This window comes from Petromyzon marinus, chromosome 13, assembly GCF_048934315.1.
Source record: "Petromyzon marinus isolate PM22_M1 ecotype Great Lakes invasive population chromosome 13, UKy_Petmar_22M1.pri1.0, whole genome shotgun sequence".
Taxonomy (NCBI): domain Eukaryota; kingdom Metazoa; phylum Chordata; class Hyperoartia; order Petromyzontiformes; family Petromyzontidae; genus Petromyzon; species Petromyzon marinus.
Genome location: NC_133679.1, coordinates 8,054,620 through 8,071,477, shown reverse-complemented (window position 1 = coordinate 8,071,477; position 16,858 = coordinate 8,054,620). Strand labels below are relative to the sequence as shown.

Here is a 16,858-nt window from a genome sequence, read left to right as displayed (position 1 = left end):
TTTATGAAATAAAATTCTACCCTAATGTTCCACCATTTGCCTACCAGCCTGGGCTGGACACCTGGGAAAAAGAGCTTCTTAGCGCATTGGGTTCTTCCAGCGTCAGTAAAATGTCTAGGTTCTAAATGAGCAATGGGGTGATATTCATCTCCATTTATGGCCTTTAGTCAGTGGTTGAAAAATTCCACATTGCATTGTTGGGGGGCCAAGTATCTCTGTAGGATGTGCACTGTTAAGTTCACACAAAGTGGTGTTTATTTTATCACCTTGGAAGCATGATTCATTCCACGGCCAGGATTTTTTATTCCAAATAGGCAGATATTAGTTAAGCACAGTGCCACCTTTCCAGATATTTTGCATGCATGTTCTGTCATGTTTTATCTGTTATAGCGCAGGTCACACGAGTGGAGATTTTGTTTCAGTTTACACTCGTACATGTACTACACTGCCAACAGCAGTCTCTTAACATTTATCAGCCCCACACCCACAAGAACAGCAACACAGCGAACAGATACACAAAGAAAATAGCCACCCAACTAGCAGATACACCACCCAAATAGAGCCTGATGGACAACATATACACAATGAAAACACAGCCACACAGCCAGGGATCTAGCACCAGGCCAACAGCTACAACTAAAGCACCGCAGTGGAACACGCTGCTGAATTTAAAACACCATCTGTTGTAGCTTTTTTTCATTCACGACTAACAATGGCTTGGGTCTTTAAAAACGTCCATTAATTACATTCATGAAAGCCACAAAATGCTATCAAACATTGGAGGATTAAGAAATACATCGTTACATTTGAAAGGCAACACTTGGAAACACGTCACTGAGATTTATTTTTCCGCAAAGCGTCATCTTAATGTAATTTTGTTTAAATCGTGTTCCACGCTGTCGGTTTTACCAAACCCTTAATAATATTACCATTAACCGAATAGGAGGATTGGCTGTGCATTGCATAGCGCGTTTAGCCGAGGGCGGTGGCGAGGCCGGAAAGGCAGGTTTGTGCCGAGCCCCACGCCAGACTCCCCCCCGTCGCCTCCATGGCAGCCTCGGGAAAGAGTTCTTAGTTGCCTATCAAGCATCTCTCTCTGTGGCTCCTTGCAAACCAACCTGATTTGCAGCTGCTAACTCTGTGCTTGTGGCCAATTTGCCCTGCAACACTGTATTTTTTTACATGTCCGTCAAGACAGTTGAAACGGGTAGAGTTCCGTAAATACTATTGGGCAAAAAAAAAAGAGAGAGGAAAAAATAGAAAATGTAAAAAAAAAATTGTGATACGCATCACCGTCGTTTACACACTGCTTAGCTTCACAAGTGATGGCAGACAGTGCAGCAGCAACAACAACAACAACAACCGTAGGGTGATAAAAATCCTTGTGTGACAACTAAAATAAATTACATTTTCACATGTAAATATTAACGGAGGCAAAAGGTGGCGGCGCTGCTATTTCCTGCAAATTCCACCTCTGTCCACTGAGCAGTACAAATAGGGGTACGGCCACAGTTGCTCATCGGCTTGCAGGTCGTGTGTAATGGGGTAAAGTGTGGGCATTTCCAGGACACCCGGCCAGCGTGGAAGAGTTTGCCAAATACCCTCTAAGGCTCTCCACAGTACTATTTTCTCCCCATTACAAATCACACATTTTTCATAATGACCCCAAAGTTTGAGTAAACACATGCATTCCAAGGGTAGTCAAAATGTCTACCAAAGTTTACAGTGGGTCTTACTTTGTGAAGTTGCTTATAATCCGAAGAATACGTAATATATATGGCTTTCATCGCTTCCCAGCTTCGGAACATCTTTTCTCTGAGACCCATCTCGTAGGTCAATACAGTTGCTAAGTGATGAGTGTTCATGAATGTTTAGCTCTGCTGCATCCTCTGAACCGGTCCAACTTGGCATCAGGGGCCGACCTCTTGTGTCACCTCGCCGCCAATGGCGTGCGCGCTGTCGTAACTATGGTTCTCGGTTGCCGTGGCACAATGGGAATCATTGGCTGTGGCCAGAATTGTGAGCCGATATTACGTGTATCAAGTTATGGTGGCAGGGGCGGCGAGGGAAGTTGTGTGGTGGTTGGTGGTAGGGACCACCCCACGGCCTTGGACCCGTTGGCCTTCCTGTTGAGTAATGTGTGCACAGCACGCAACCTTGTGTCATACTTTATTTGATTTACCTGCCAGCCACGTGACATAATAGAAGCAATACGAAATTTTCATCATAGTGTCCTTTTCAGAGACACGGACATTGGCAAATACATTGGAACAAAATCTGAAAGGTCAAAATGAAGCATGGAGGAGAGGTGCATGGTGGGAATTGCACTGAGAGAAAGAAAAAGGAGCACATGGATCACGAAACAAATGCAAATTACAAACATTAACTCATAAAACTAAGTGGCCAATGTAGATAATGCACACGAGGATGACGACTGCTGAGAGGGAGCAGTGAAATTCGCTGACATGCACCTGCATAGTATTGCAAGGACTATGAGAGATGGCAATGGCATGGGCAGGCCTTCATCCAGCAGTGGATAAATCATGGCTAAAGATGATATATATGTACTTTTTTTTATATATTGTATTAGATTTTTCAGCGAATATGGAAAAAAGGTCATTCAGTAGAATGATCAGCTCTAACGATGTGTTGTTTTTATTGTTTTCCTACAAAAACAAAACTCCAGGAAGGGCTCACTGCAGAGGAGCTGGCAAAGACGGAGGGACACACGGAGGTGGTGCGGCTTCTCTCGCGTCTCCGCAAGGTAACCCTCCTCTTTACCTCCAGGCCGAGAGTCACTGCTTCCCAGGGGCTACAGATGTGTAATGGCATTCTGGGATATGCTTATGGATTCCTGTGCCTTGTTATATTATAGTCCAGTATAAAACACTTACTGTAAAAAAATGCCAATTGTAAGATTCACGAAACAATAACACCATAATGATAATGCTCATTAAAACAACGTTGACTACAGATATACATTCCATGTATTTTTTATTTTATGCTTTAACATTGCATGTGTGGGGGAGTGAGTTATCAGGGGAAAAACTAAATCAATGCCAGAAATTATGTTGAGCAGTTTGCTGCATTCCTATGGGGCCCAATACGCCAGACAGACATCGCTAAGCCACGGTGGTAGTACTGCCCACCAACCCATCCGCACACGTCCTCCCTTTTTCGCTCATGCTAACTTGGACTACACTCACCCCAAACACTACACACGGGTGGGTGGGCGGGGGGAGGTGGGGGACCCTTAAGCATTAGCAAGTCACGGTCATAAATAATGAAATGGGAAGATTACGCACGGCGACATCCTGCGCGCGACCCCACTATGCGTGGACGCTCCCAGCGAGCCACGACCACCAGCGACTCCAAGTCTCGCGGCTTTGCTGCCCTCGCAACTCTCCCCCTGGGGCCTTGTAACGGATCCCTAGCTGGCACTCTGCCCCGTTGGTGCGTGGCTCCCGGGATTATGGCGATCACGCTAGCACAAGCGCCGTGCGGAGCCTTTGCGCTCTTGTCGGCCCTGGCTGGCAGCCCGCATTACTAGAGAGTTGCCCGCCAGCGTCGAACAAAACGGTCCTGGGTCGGAGTGGGCGGCGGGGACGTGTTTCCCACACGCTGCCCGTGGCGCTGCGCGACATCGCCAGCGCATTATTGGGCGTCAAAAGACGACACCGACATGGGATGTTTCATTTTCACACCCGCTGATTGATGGCTTGTTGAACCCTTTGTGGAGGTCCTTATAATTAATTTGAGAGCTGTGGAGCAGAAAGAGAAACCATAAACACGTAACAACACCCCCCACCCCTTTATACAATCTTTTCACGATGGATGAATCAGTATCCTGTTGGGGAAATTAGGACCTTAAAAAAGTATCAGCTTCAATAACTAAGAGCTCGGCGTAGCAGCTTAATTGGAAAGCTGTTTAATGATTTCAGCCGGTTAGTCGGTCATTGAAAGAAGAGCCTCGCTTCGTTCGCTGTGAAACGCGCACATTTGTGATTCGGCGCTCGTAGGGCTGCTGCGGTTGCTGGTGGAGTGGGCTGCAGCACAGTGCCCATACAGTGTTGGGGGGGGGGGCTGGGCTCAGGAGTAAGCCTGTCGCCTCTGCAGGAATCTCTTTCAATTCAAGATGATCCATTGTTCATGCTGCACTTCCCGTGCATTTATGGTCCAGTCCTGCATCTAACAATGGCAATGCAAATTATGTATCAGGCGCGAGAATCTCGTGTGGATTTTGGCCGAACCGTATTTGTCTGAGTGCCATTTTACATACACGTGTGATTGTATGTGTGTGTGTGCATTTTAGTCTGTTAAATTGTAATGAATTGCTTGAAGTCCGAAAGAAGCACACATGGGTGTGGTTTTTGAAAATATGTTCTGTCATGTGGTCGTGATCATCTGCACAACGCCGTAGTGTTTGTTATGGTGTGGACGCCACTGGCGATCGGATCAAATAATTCAGGGTGGCCGGCGAGATATTTTTTTACACCAATTGCCAACGCGGTTTTGTGAACACTTTGCTTGCCTGCAGTGCTGCAACTTGAAGTCCTTAAAAAAAATCATTACGTACTGGGGTTGTAGGCCCATGGTCTTTGTTTGGAGGTGGGGGATGAGTGGAGTTCGGAGGGGCGAGTGGGTGATGAGAGAGTGGGGGCGGCGATGGGTGGCGACGTGTCCAGGGTCGTATTAATGCCGCCGCTTGTTCCATTGCATCAGCTATCCGAATGATGCACGTGGAGGAAATGCTGTTGTAATCTTTTATAATAATTTACAGGCCTTTGTCAATGAAGGCCGTTTTTTTATCTGGTATGAAGAAGAGCCATTGCTCTAAACGTCAATTATGGTATATATCTCCTTTTACGGCAGTGTTATTGACAAATGTGTGCCGTTTTTTTGTTGTTAGCTGTGGTGGTTGTATAACCATACTTCCCTTTGCTGGTCATTGTGGGTTTGTGAAGATGCATGCGGGCAAGGGGGTTGCCCTTGATCAGTACCGATATAACTCACTATTGCAGTTGGCCGGGAATCAAATCCACGTCCCGTCATGTTGTATCTTGAAGTATGAATTCATTCTACACGAATGCTTGTTTAATAGAGATACCATGTCAAGTAGGTTTAGAGCAGTGTTTGTAAAACTTTATTTGGCCTGTGGACCACTTAGCCCGATGCAAACGTTTACACGGACCACCCAGCCTCCCCACCCCTGGTGAGAAAATGTATTCGCTTATCTCTAAACACCAGAAATACAAAATGATTCGTATTCCCGGAACATAGACACTTTTTTTAACACATCTATATGTTTTCTTTATTAGGGGAGTCATTTAGATATTAGGGTTATGGTAATTTACCGACTTCCATTTCTCAAATAAAAAATCGTAAGTAAAACATTAATGTCCAAACCAAGAGGTATAAACATTGTCATTATTGTCCGGATCGGCCTGCATTTGCATCAGCCCACGGGTCACCTGAAGGACCGCCTCTGGTGGTCCGGGGACCACACTTTGAGAACCACTGGTTTCGATGTCAAGATTTAGATTTGTAAATACAGTCCAGTGCTTCATATTTAAAAGGGTATGCTTTCACTGATAACCCTATTTTTTACCATCAAACTGCCAGACTTTTGATTTGAATCATTTGATTTGCCAGTGTGACCAGTAAAATGGCAACCACTGCCATGTGATTGGCCAAATGTGCTTCTCATTCTGCATTTTCAAGTGTTGCCTCTGAGTCGTGTAGTGTGCATGCACCTCATGCTGCGCCACCTACACAAGCCATTGCACGTTTGCGGGAAACAACAGCGCCACCTTTTGGCTCAGTTATTATTTACACGTAAAAATACTGTAACCTGTCATTTCCTTTAGTTGTTACAAAGATTTATATCACCCGGCGATCGTTGTAGCACTGTCTGCCATCAGTTGTGAAACTAAGCAGTATGTAAACGAGGGTGATTTGTATGGAATTTATAAACCTTTTAAATGTTTTCACTTTTTGCCCCATAGTACATGCCATGAATTATATGTCACGTGCCAAACTGACATTTCTAAGTTGCAGAATTAGACAAATACTAATTTAGTGTTAATATATATAAAAAAAATAATCAGACTAAGGCCATGAATTTGTTACACTTGAGAACTCGGTTTAGTCAATCGTGGCTGAAACCCAAGATTTAAGCCCAGGATTACAGCATTGCTAGTTCTTGAGCCATCTGGGCCACCATAACATTTTAAAAACTAAATTTTGATTTAAAGCTTTCGTGACTGCAGTAATTCATATTCTTAGTTTTTTCGGTAAAGTCACGTTGAAGAGAAACAACAAAATAATAAAATATATAAAACAATAAAAAATTCTCACGACGTGAGTTATGGTCGAAACGTCGTGAGAATTTTTTTATTGTTTTATATATTTTATTATTTTGTTGTTTCTCTTCAACGTGACTTTACCGAAAAAACTAAGAATATAATATTTTAAAAACTGTTATTCACTTTTTTCAGCAGACTAAGGTGACTTGTCGGTTCATAAATGATGGAGGTCTCCATGAGATTATCTGTAAACCATTAATCAAATAACTTTCCGTACTTCCCAGCCACAGCCAGTATGACTGTTCTTTAAATTATTAACCAGAAGCAGTAAATGTCTCAGTCTGTTGTGTAATTATGGTGTTTGGCGCGAACTGCCCAAAGGCACAAGCTCACACGCCGCCGTATTTATTTCAAAGTGCAGTAGTCGAATGTAAACACTCCGATGGCCTTGATATACAGTACGGCGATACACACGCGCACACATATATAGGTACAGCTCTTTGTCAATGCACTGTTGGATTTCATTGCTGGTCGTGGGAAATATTTGACCGTACTTCCCTTCAATGGTCAGTGCGGGTTAGCAGTGAAGGTAATGGTAGATATCTGGGAGCAAAGATGTGCAGTACAAGAATGGAGTTTGCTGCACTGTTCTCCAGATAACTCCGCAGTGGCCAAGCCTTTAGCAACCCGGGTGTGCAGCAAGGTGGTCACACATCCTGGCACTATACAGGATCATTTGACTGCTTGTGTTGTGGTCATTGCAAACATGATGCCTTGAATAAAGGTGTCAGTTTTTGTGCCAGTTAAAAGGGTAAAACCTATTCCTATACCAGGATCAGTCAAGCATAACTTCTCAGATCAAATGAGATCGGATCCATTCTGGGTGAATTTAATGATGTATATAGCATCCTAATTAACAATTATTTCAGATTGCAGAAGTTCTTTTTATTTTGGTTACGATTGATTTATTCGCCCTGGGTGAATACAGGTTTAAATAAATGAAAAATTTGGATATACATGGGATGAGAATCCAAGGGTTGTAAAGAGACTGACTACAGTTTTTGATCACTGGTGTTGAAATCAATTCAAGTTATGTTTTTAATATGCGTCGTCTTTGCAGTACAATGGACAAATTACAATATACGAAAACATGTACTCCTATAGAATTATACATTTATTTAGATTTCAAGCTTTCGTGACTGCAGGGATTCATATTCTTGGTTCTTTCGGTAAAGTCACGTAGAAGGGAAACAATAAAATAATAAAAATATAAAACAATAAAATGCTCACGACGTTTCGACTGAAACACAAGCAATCATCATCAGGTGTGAAAACCACAACACGAAAATTTGAAAAATGTTCTTGTTCTTGCCGCGCGCGCGTGCCAGGAGGGACAGCGGGCGCAGTACGGGCAGCAGTTGCGCGCCACGCAGACGCCACAGCCGCGGATCAAACTCAAGTTCTTTGGCTACGCGGGCAGCGGCAAGAGCACGCTCATCGAGTCACTCAAGTGTGGCCTCCTGCGGGGGCTGTTCAGGCGGCGGCGCCCTCGACTTGCGTCTGCTGGCTCCTCCATCTCGTCACGCTTCCCGGCCGTGCTCTCCACACACAAGACACCTAGTACGACATCGCCATCGCCGCCACCATTGCCAACACCACCGCCACCATCATCGCCGCCACCACCGCCTCTACTGCGACCACTGTGTAGGCAGGCAGTGCTGTGAGATGTAGAGTTTTCCACGATATAGCGATTCTACAATATATCGCACGATATGAGGTCCACGCTGATCGTATCATCCATTCTGGAAAATATGATATCGTGATTGTCGTTACTCATTTTATTTTTAAAAAAAGTTTTATTTCCCGAATTCTTTTTTTTATATATATAAAGTAAGAAACACAGCATTGAAATTACTATCACAAACTTCGTGCGGTGTAAACTGTTGTTGGAGTAATTTATGGGCATGGCCGCTGTGACAGCATCGTATTTGTGGTTCATTTATTTTTTTAAAATGTTTCACGTAACCTAACAGCACGTGCATTATAAATTATATCAATTGTTAAGTTTTACATCAAAGCACAAAAAAATTATTCACATGTTAAATACAATTAGAAAGTTATGGAAAACTAATATGACAATCGTCACATAAATTTTAATATTATATCATATAATAAAAACATAATATGGCAATGTTAGTAGCCCCGTTCACCCTGTGAAAGAGTGAGAGTTGGAGTTGGTAGAGGTTGGGTTGGTCTGTCCAATCAGTCTCACTTTATGTTTGCAGCTACTGTGAGTGTTAATCAGAAGTGACAGGACCGTGACATTTTTATTTATTTAGTTACGGTGATGAGACGCAGCATGAAAAGCAGCATCACTATGGTTCTCGTCATATCGAGAGGCTGCGCGAGTTCCACGTTTTGAGGACACTGCTGTCTGTTTAATTTAACACCGCTAAGTTTACCGTACATTGGGTGTAGGATCAGTTGAGCGCAGTCTTCATTTTCCACTGGGTCTCGGTCAGTGTTAAGAAACAAGGCAAAGTGTGGCAGGATTATCAGCATTGCCTTCATGACCCTTTGGTCTTTAGCGCGAGACCTAAGTTCATAGTGGCTAACACCACCCCCTCAAATAGGACTCCCCACCTCGGCAACATTTCAAGGCGATGTAACATTGCGGTGCCATTTCTGAATGAATTTACCACTCCTGTGTGCCCCATCTCTATCCACCCACACTCACCTGCTCTTCGCCCCACACAAAGGCTCATCAAGCATCGCCAACCTGTACGCGGGCTGCGAGAACGTGAGCGTGAAGAGTCGCAGCATGATGTTCGAGCCCAGCATGTCCAAGGGCATGCTGGGAGCCTTGGTGTCGCCGTCGCAGACCTCCAGCTTCCCGTTCGACGAGCAGTCGACACGCGCCATTGAAGTGCAGAACGCCAACGTCAACGGCAAGCCACGGACACCCACGTTTGCGTGCGATCCGCCCGCGCTGCGTTCCACAATGCAAAAAACTCTCTGTGAATTTTACAACCCGTTACTCTCTTTGCTACTTTAATGTTTATGTTTAACGGTGATATTTACATATAGAGAGCCATAATGTCGATTAAACTCATGCCCCAGTGCATCTTATGCCAAAGTTTCGACAGAACCAGCCTGTCGGCTGTCATACACAATCTGTGTATTTCCTGCTATAATCTGGGACGTACCATAGACTTCCATTGAAAATTACATCGCTAAGCGCCTGGGCGACGAGCTGCGCTCATGCATCTAAAGCACTTGTTCATGTGTGGTTAACGGGATGATAAGCTCACAATCAATTACAAGAGATCATGACCGTATCAAGCAGCTCACCACACTTAGCAGCAGAATTAGCGACGGCTTTCACTTAAAGTTTTAAGTTTTGCGCAGCAAAAGTGACTAATCCAATTCACGCCTGTCGTAACGCTTTTCCGCGTGCCACGGTCTCTCAGCGGTTATTATTTTCCCCATGCACGCCACGAGGCTTGCATGGGGGCGAGGGGGTGTAGCGGTGATGGCAGAGAGCGACGTAGTGCACTGCCAGTGCCGGCGGCTTACCACCGCGCTCCGTCCCTGTCCCATGATCGTGCACGGCAGGCGTGGGCGACCTGAGCTTGTGGGAGTTCTCCGGGAACCCCGTCTACTTCTGCAGCTACGACCACTTTGCGGGTGATGACACCACGAGTGTGCACGTGGTGATCGTGAACCTTGAGACGTCCTACGAGACGCAGCTCAGCCATCTCGTCTTCTGGCTCAACTTCCTCAAGTCCCTGAGGCCGCTGCAAGAGTCCATCGGTAAGAGCCTTTCGCCGAGTTGCTATGAGAAACAAAAGGTTAAAGGTGCAGCCCTGAAATGTCTTGTTCATGCCACTGCTGGCGGAATGGCCTCCAGATATATTGGAAGAGGTGGGAGCACCCACACTTTACCCCACCACAGATGACCTGCCAATCAACCAGCGTTTTTTTCAGTATTATTTAACTGCAATTCATATATTTTTTTTATTGTTACCCTTGCGAGAGAACAACAACACTTGCCCCAACCGGGCCTCAATATCCAGGAGACTAAATGGGGGGTTGAACCTTTGCATGCGTGTGCGTTCCACGTGTGCAGCATATTGTGGGCGCCCCCACACCCCACTCAAGGTGGTGCTTGTGGGCACGCACGCCGACCTGGTGAACTGCCCGCGTGGTAACACGGGCGAGTTCGCCTATGGCTCTGGGGTTCACCTGATCAAGGAAGTGCGCAACAGGTGGGTTGAGGGGGATTCAGGAGCTGGGTGAGCGGGGGGGGGGCACTCTTCTGCTCCTGACTGGGAACCTTCATATTCGCACACCCGTGTGGATTCGTGACCCTGTCTGTCCGAGTGTTGCACAATCCCTCTGCTGATCGCATTGTCTTGAACTCTCTTTGTTATAGTACATAACACAACATACCCATTCGCGGAATTGTGGAGAATATAAATAATTTAATTTAATAAGCGGACTATATATCCACTATATATCACAACGTCATCTGGGAGTCCATAATATCAGCAGCATTAGTTCAATACAGGCAAACTCTCGTCCCGATTCGACACACAGTGCCTTATCAGCAGTCAGGCTTGACTGATTTCATCTGTGAAATATGCCTCCTTTCTATATAGCATCTTGACATGTGATCACGTTTAGATGCTAAAAAAAACTCTAAAGTATATCGAATAACTTGGGTGTTTGTGATGCTGCGAATTAAATGGTAACTGTAATCTTCTAGTGAATTGAGCGTGATTGACTGTGCGTCCGCAGGTTTGGCTATGACCTGGACATCTCAGACCGTCTGTTTGTGCTGGACGCCACAGCCGCACAGTCCAAGGATATGAAGTTGCTAAGAAATCACCTGCTGGATTTAAAGAACCAGATCACTGCTGTACGTCTCCTGGTGCTTGGAATCGCCGTAGAATTTGCCTCGGTTTAAATGTGAAGCCCCAAGTTCTTACTTTTTTGTGGGCATAATTTTCGTACACTGGCCCATTTTGCTTTTTGAATCATCCTTTTGACATTTTTTGCTAACTATACATTTTGGCAGCTTATTGGAAAATCCCTTAATGTTGTTAAAGCACAATTTTTTTCGAGTTTTCAAACATAACACCGGTAAGTAGTTTTTATTCGAATATTTCACCAATTCCTTGTTTCAAGTTTACAGCGAACAATTTTTTATCATGCCATCTCAACCATTCAGTTTACAACTGTCATCACTTCACAAGAATAAATTAGTCATGTAGTTGGGAAAATGTCATTGAGAGACGAGGGTAGACAGAAAATAGACTTGTATTCTAGAAGAAGAATGTTATACAAAATAAGGAAGAAAAATCAGACATTTGCATGGATTCTGTTACACTTTCCAACGGAATTATTTAATTATCAAAAATAATTTTGCCTTCTAAGCCGCATAAAGAGCTGACATGTGGCATATGGCGTGTAATGGCGGTAGGTGACGTCACACGTAATAACGTCGTGGGGTGGTGAGACGCATGCATGGCATGTGATATCATTTACTTAGCTGAAAAGGTTTCTCCATTTAGCTCTGTTTTTTTTATCAACAAAGATTGAGCAAACCCTTTTATCAATTTGGCTGGTTTTCTAAAGGCCAAGTTTCTTATAGCAACATAACTTGATAATGACATTTCTGAAATATTGGATCACTGTTATGAGAGTTATCGTGACCCCATGTTACAGACAGTTACAGACCGACAGGGACAATGCATTCACACTTTAAAACTTGTTTGGAAAGCATCAATAAAAAATACAATTGAGGAAATGTCCACAGGGCTGTCGCTGACCATGTCCTCTGCCATGGCAGGTGTGCCCCAGCATGCCAGTGTTCTGCGACAAGATTCTGTCGGCGCTGCCCACATGGCGCAAGGCGTGCGGCTCCGTGCAGCTCACATCGTGGCAGAGCTTCGTGGCCGACGTGCGCGACCAAATCAACCCCCTTGCTAGCGAAGACGGCGTCCGTGCGGCCGCACAGCAGCTGCACAGCATGGGCGAGGTGAGGGGTCCCTGCGCCGTGCCCCGTCTTTCGTCTGCCCAATCCCTTGCACCCAAGAAAGCGATGTTAGCGTGCTTAGCTTGAGCAATGGGGCAAGGAACCGTGTGGGACCTCTGTCCCTGTCCTTGCTCTTTCAGAGCCTGGTATCTAGTCCCCTCTGGCCCTTGAGCTCCAGTCCAGTTGCATTACCTGCACACTTCATAGTTTTGCCATTACCCCCCCCCCTCCCCCATGGCTTGTGTCACTTGCCTCATGCCATGTTGTTCAATTCTGACTACACAGCTCATACGGAACTGTTCACTGTAAGCTGCAGTTGTTCTTTTTTTGAGGCCGAGTCAAGCGGAGTGGCGTTTGTCCCATCCCCTTTCCCGGGTAGATCCACGTATTTCAGAGCGAGACGGTGCAGGACGTGGTGCTGCTGGACCCACGCTGGTTCGGCTCGGCTGTCCTCGGCCGTCTCCTCTCGCCGAGCGACGGCTCGGGGCCCGGTGGAGGTGGCGGAGGGGGCGGTGGCGGCACCGGGAGCCTCGCTGGGCGCGCCCTGCACCACTACCGCGGGCGCTACGCCACAGACGAGCTGCAGGCCTTGCTGGGCGAAGCGGAGGCTGAGACGGACGAGCTCCTGCAGCTTCTGGAGGCCATGGACATCTGCGCACGCGATCCCGACTCCGGCATCGCCGGCATGGTCACCATCCCCGCGCTCATCGTGCAGGTCGGGCCACCACAACTTGACTCGGCTCTCGCCAGTTCTGTAGCAGTGTTTAAAAATATTGCATAAAAGAGCAAACAATTTGCTTGCATTCCAACGTTCCTGTTTGTTGAAAAACCAAATCCATTGCCATATTTGCCACAGGACAACTTTATTTTTTTGGCTTTGGCGGGTGGAGGCTTTTGGCCTATATGATCTAACATAAAAGGAACTAATCAAGAATCTATAACTTTGATTGTGAATGCCTACTTATACATTTTTTTTCAAATTTATTCATAATGAAAGTGTAAAGTGCTCATTCTGTTGTTTAGTCATGATATACTTACGTTGTTTATTGCACTCTTAATTACATAGCTACTCCGTATCTAATAGAATAGCAGTGATATGGCCACATAAACAAGGCATAGCATTTAACTTTCTTTTTGTTTGCATTCAATTAAAACGTGACGCAACAACAGAACACCTAAATCTAGCATGGGACAGCCCTATTCTGAGATGCAACTGCACTTCCCCTTGTGACGTACGCGCGTGTGCGTGCGTGTGTGTGATCATGCGACGATCCCGGTCCCAGGCGTCGGACAGCCTGCACCGGCGCTGGGAGGATGAGCACGAAAGCGCTGTCTTTGGCGGCGTGCGCATCCAGGCGTCGGAGCACACCGCGCCCTTCCCCGCCGGCCTTTTTCATAAACTGCAGACTGGCCTCTGCCGCTGCTTCCCACAAGCCTCCTCCCCAAAGGGCGGTGGCGATGACGGCAAGAGGGTGGTTGGAACCAACGGCGGCGCTGTACCCCCCAACTCAGAACCCGAGGCCGAGCTGCGGCTGTGGGCTGGCGGGGCCCGCATCACGGGAAGGTCGGCCGAGGCCATCGTCTTCCTGGCCGTCAACGGGCAGGCGGTGGAGATCCGAGTGCGCGGTTCAGAGTCGAACCGCGCCAGTTGCTACGAGCTCCTGGAGGGCGTGTGCAGCACGGCCGAGAGCCTCATCGCGGGCACGCTGCCAGGCCTGTCCATTACACGCCACTACCTGAGCCCCCAGCAGCTGAAAGAGCGCGTGGAGCCCGTCATGGCATACCAGCCACGCGACTTCCACCGTGCGCGGTCTCAGGGCGAGCCGTGGCTCAGCAACCCGTTTGGTGAATACCGCGAGGATTTCCCCAGCCTGCTGTGCTTCGGCTGCCCCAAGCTGTACGCGCGCGGCAGCTTTGGCCTCGACCAGCCCGTGTCGGAGCTCAACCCGCACGCCCGGCGGCGCCTCGCCCGGCTGCTGGACCCGCAAGACCCAATGGGCAAGGACTGGTGCCTGTTGGCGATGAAACTGGGGCTCGATGAGTTGCTGCCCACGTTGGAGTCGCGCGATGGGAAGAGCGCCACCGAGAGCCCCACGGACCGCGTGCTGCGGCACTGGGCGAGTGCCGAGCGAGCGGCCGCAAGCGCGGCCGCGGCGGCGGCCGCGGTGGCGGTGACGTCGAATGAGAACCATGACTCCTCTCCGCCGCCAACGACCACAACGCAACAACCGCTGCCCCAGGCCGGGGCCGGGGCGGCCACGGTGGGCACGCTCGTGAGTAAACTGCGTGAGCTGGGGCGGCGCGACGCCGCCGACCTCCTCGTAAGGCTCACGGCCGTGTTCCGCATGAACCCCGACGGCACCGTGACCGGACAGGACTCTCCTGCTGCCTCCAGCAACACCGGCACCTCCTACAACTCTCTGTACTCATCCCTCTCCAGATGACCGGACAGATCGCTCACTTGGGCGGAACGCTGTTTTCATTCGTCCCACCACACGCGGGGGTCCAAGCATTTTTGCCTGCAATACTCTTTGTAGGAGGAAGCGACACAGTTCTGAACGATGCTCATGAGTGAAGCAGGACGTTTTTTTGTGCATGCATTTGCCATTTGACTGTGTGCAGATGGTTTCTAAGTGTAGTAAAACATTATAATCAAATGGGTAAGGGGCTGCTTTGTTGTGTTTAAAAGTGGCTCCATGGTGCTCTTGGCAACGGCCAGGGAAGTAATTGCATTAACTTGGCTGCTCACCCTGACATGTTCCTTTACCAGGAGCTTCATGTTGGGTCATTTATAGTCAAGATACAGCATTTATAAACAGCCAGTGAGTCGTGTTAGAGTAAACACTCATACTCTTGTTTTCTAAAAGTTATCCAAAAGTAATATTGCATTGTCCAATTAATACTTTTATATGCGTATACTTTTTTACCCTTATCCAACTGGCTGCCTAAACCATTTATAGTGAACTGCTTTGGACTTGTAATACCACTGCTTGTGTATACACAGTACATATGAATATGCACCATTTTTAGCTTTTCACAAAAAAATACTTTAGGTCTATTTAATGATGTTTTAATCCATAAAGCCAGTGGATAGGTGCACACTTGGCTTGCATGAATGTTATCAAGTGTTCTGCAAAAAAGGTTTTCCTAGAGGGTGTCCAGGCCTGGTGTCGTGCACCCAAAGGCGCACGACACCTGTCCCAGGCTACTCATGGCCGCCTCACTCTCCTGCTCTGCCCATCACCCACGGCAGGGGCGTCACGTTGTCGCCGCACATCTCGTGATAAACTGAAGCGCCGCATCACATTAGGGCAGATGGAGCGGCGGAGAGCGGCACGCACTGATGAATTGGTTGGGTCGTGCACGCGGTCGTGTCGCTGGGCACGGTGATAGTCGTGCTCTACCTGTAAAGCCATAGCCCTGTTCTCGCTGACCAAGCGGAGTTACAGACGCTTTCGTATGAAGAAAAGCGCTCCTTGTGGACCACCGGCGTGGCATCTAATTTATTAACGGGTCGCAGGATAACCCCCGTCCCCTCTCGTTGCCGATGAGTTTGTAATGCTTGTTTTCCCTTCCCCCGTTTTCATAAAAATCTATAGTGCCTTCTTTGTCTTTTATTGAAAAGGGAACAATTTATAATAAAAAGAGCTCAGCTACCTCTGTATTGCCATAACAGTGTATGCAGCATGGGAATACGGTGCATGCTTGAGGATCTGATGTGTTTTAAGTGTAAAAAAAATGAAAGCATGCTGTACATAAGCGAAGGGTCTTCCTGTATGGAATCATGCATATACAAGGTGTAATCAAAATGAGGTCGCGGTGGAAAATGGAATTGATATGTTAATGCATTCAGTGACGTCAGGCTGGCGAGTTATGGATGTAATGTGTTCTGTTGGCAGCTGTTGTGATGTAAACAAAGGTGTCAAGTTTAATTTGTTAGCAATTTTTTTCAGAAGTGTAATTGAATTGTATTCTTGGTCCATTATCCCATGATGTCTGTTACAATTTAACCAGAGCGCAGCAATAAATTCTGGTTCCCAAAAATACAAATACTTGTCATTGATGATTTTGTTCCAATTCTTGCATGTTTTTATTAAGCATAATCACTCGATGGCGTGGTTGGAATAGGCCCTGGCACAAGGAACGAAATGGGCTAGTATTCCCCATGTGGTACTCGGGTAATATTTATGGCCAATCGGGTCGGTTGCTGCAGTGCCCGCATGTAACCCACTTGCAGATGATGCTTGTGACTGAGTGCACCGGTTGTTTATTCCCCCAATCATTCTAATAAAAGCAATACTTGTGTAGTGTCGTAGGTCTCGTCTTCCTTCTGCTCGAGGCGCGTGGTGTGCGGGTGGCGTGCGTCGCACACTCAGTCGGAGACGAGGTAGTCGTAGGAAGCACCGTCCTCCCCGATTGTTGTCGAGTTCACGCCACCAACTTGGGCCCCCTCTCTTGTCACGACCACGCTGCCGTACGACCTGGCCCAGACACGACCCTGCCCGCGTTGCAC

At 47.1% G+C, this 16,858-nt stretch overlaps 1 protein-coding gene across 5 annotated transcripts in view; it reads left to right on the top strand.

Annotated features, from left to right (window-relative positions):
* DAPK1 (death associated protein kinase 1) overlaps nucleotides 1–16,650 on the top strand; it is a 70,321-nt gene extending 53,671 nt beyond the window's left edge. For all 5 annotated transcript variants that reach the window (XM_032953327.1, XM_032953329.2, XM_032953328.2 and 2 more), the window contains 9 exons: nucleotides 2,687–2,764; nucleotides 7,694–7,925; nucleotides 9,065–9,253; nucleotides 9,921–10,118; nucleotides 10,435–10,573; nucleotides 11,106–11,226; nucleotides 12,160–12,348; nucleotides 12,725–13,060; nucleotides 13,629–16,650. In XM_032953327.1, coding sequence (XP_032809218.1) covers nucleotides 2,687–2,764; nucleotides 7,694–7,925; nucleotides 9,065–9,253; nucleotides 9,921–10,118; nucleotides 10,435–10,573; nucleotides 11,106–11,226; nucleotides 12,160–12,348; nucleotides 12,725–13,060; nucleotides 13,629–14,789 — 2,643 coding nt within the window. In that variant the 3' untranslated portion in view covers nucleotides 14,790–16,650. The remainder of the gene's footprint in view (nucleotides 1–2,686; nucleotides 2,765–7,693; nucleotides 7,926–9,064; nucleotides 9,254–9,920; nucleotides 10,119–10,434; nucleotides 10,574–11,105; nucleotides 11,227–12,159; nucleotides 12,349–12,724; nucleotides 13,061–13,628) is intronic.
* The last annotated feature ends 208 nt before the right edge of the window (nucleotides 16,651–16,858 follow it).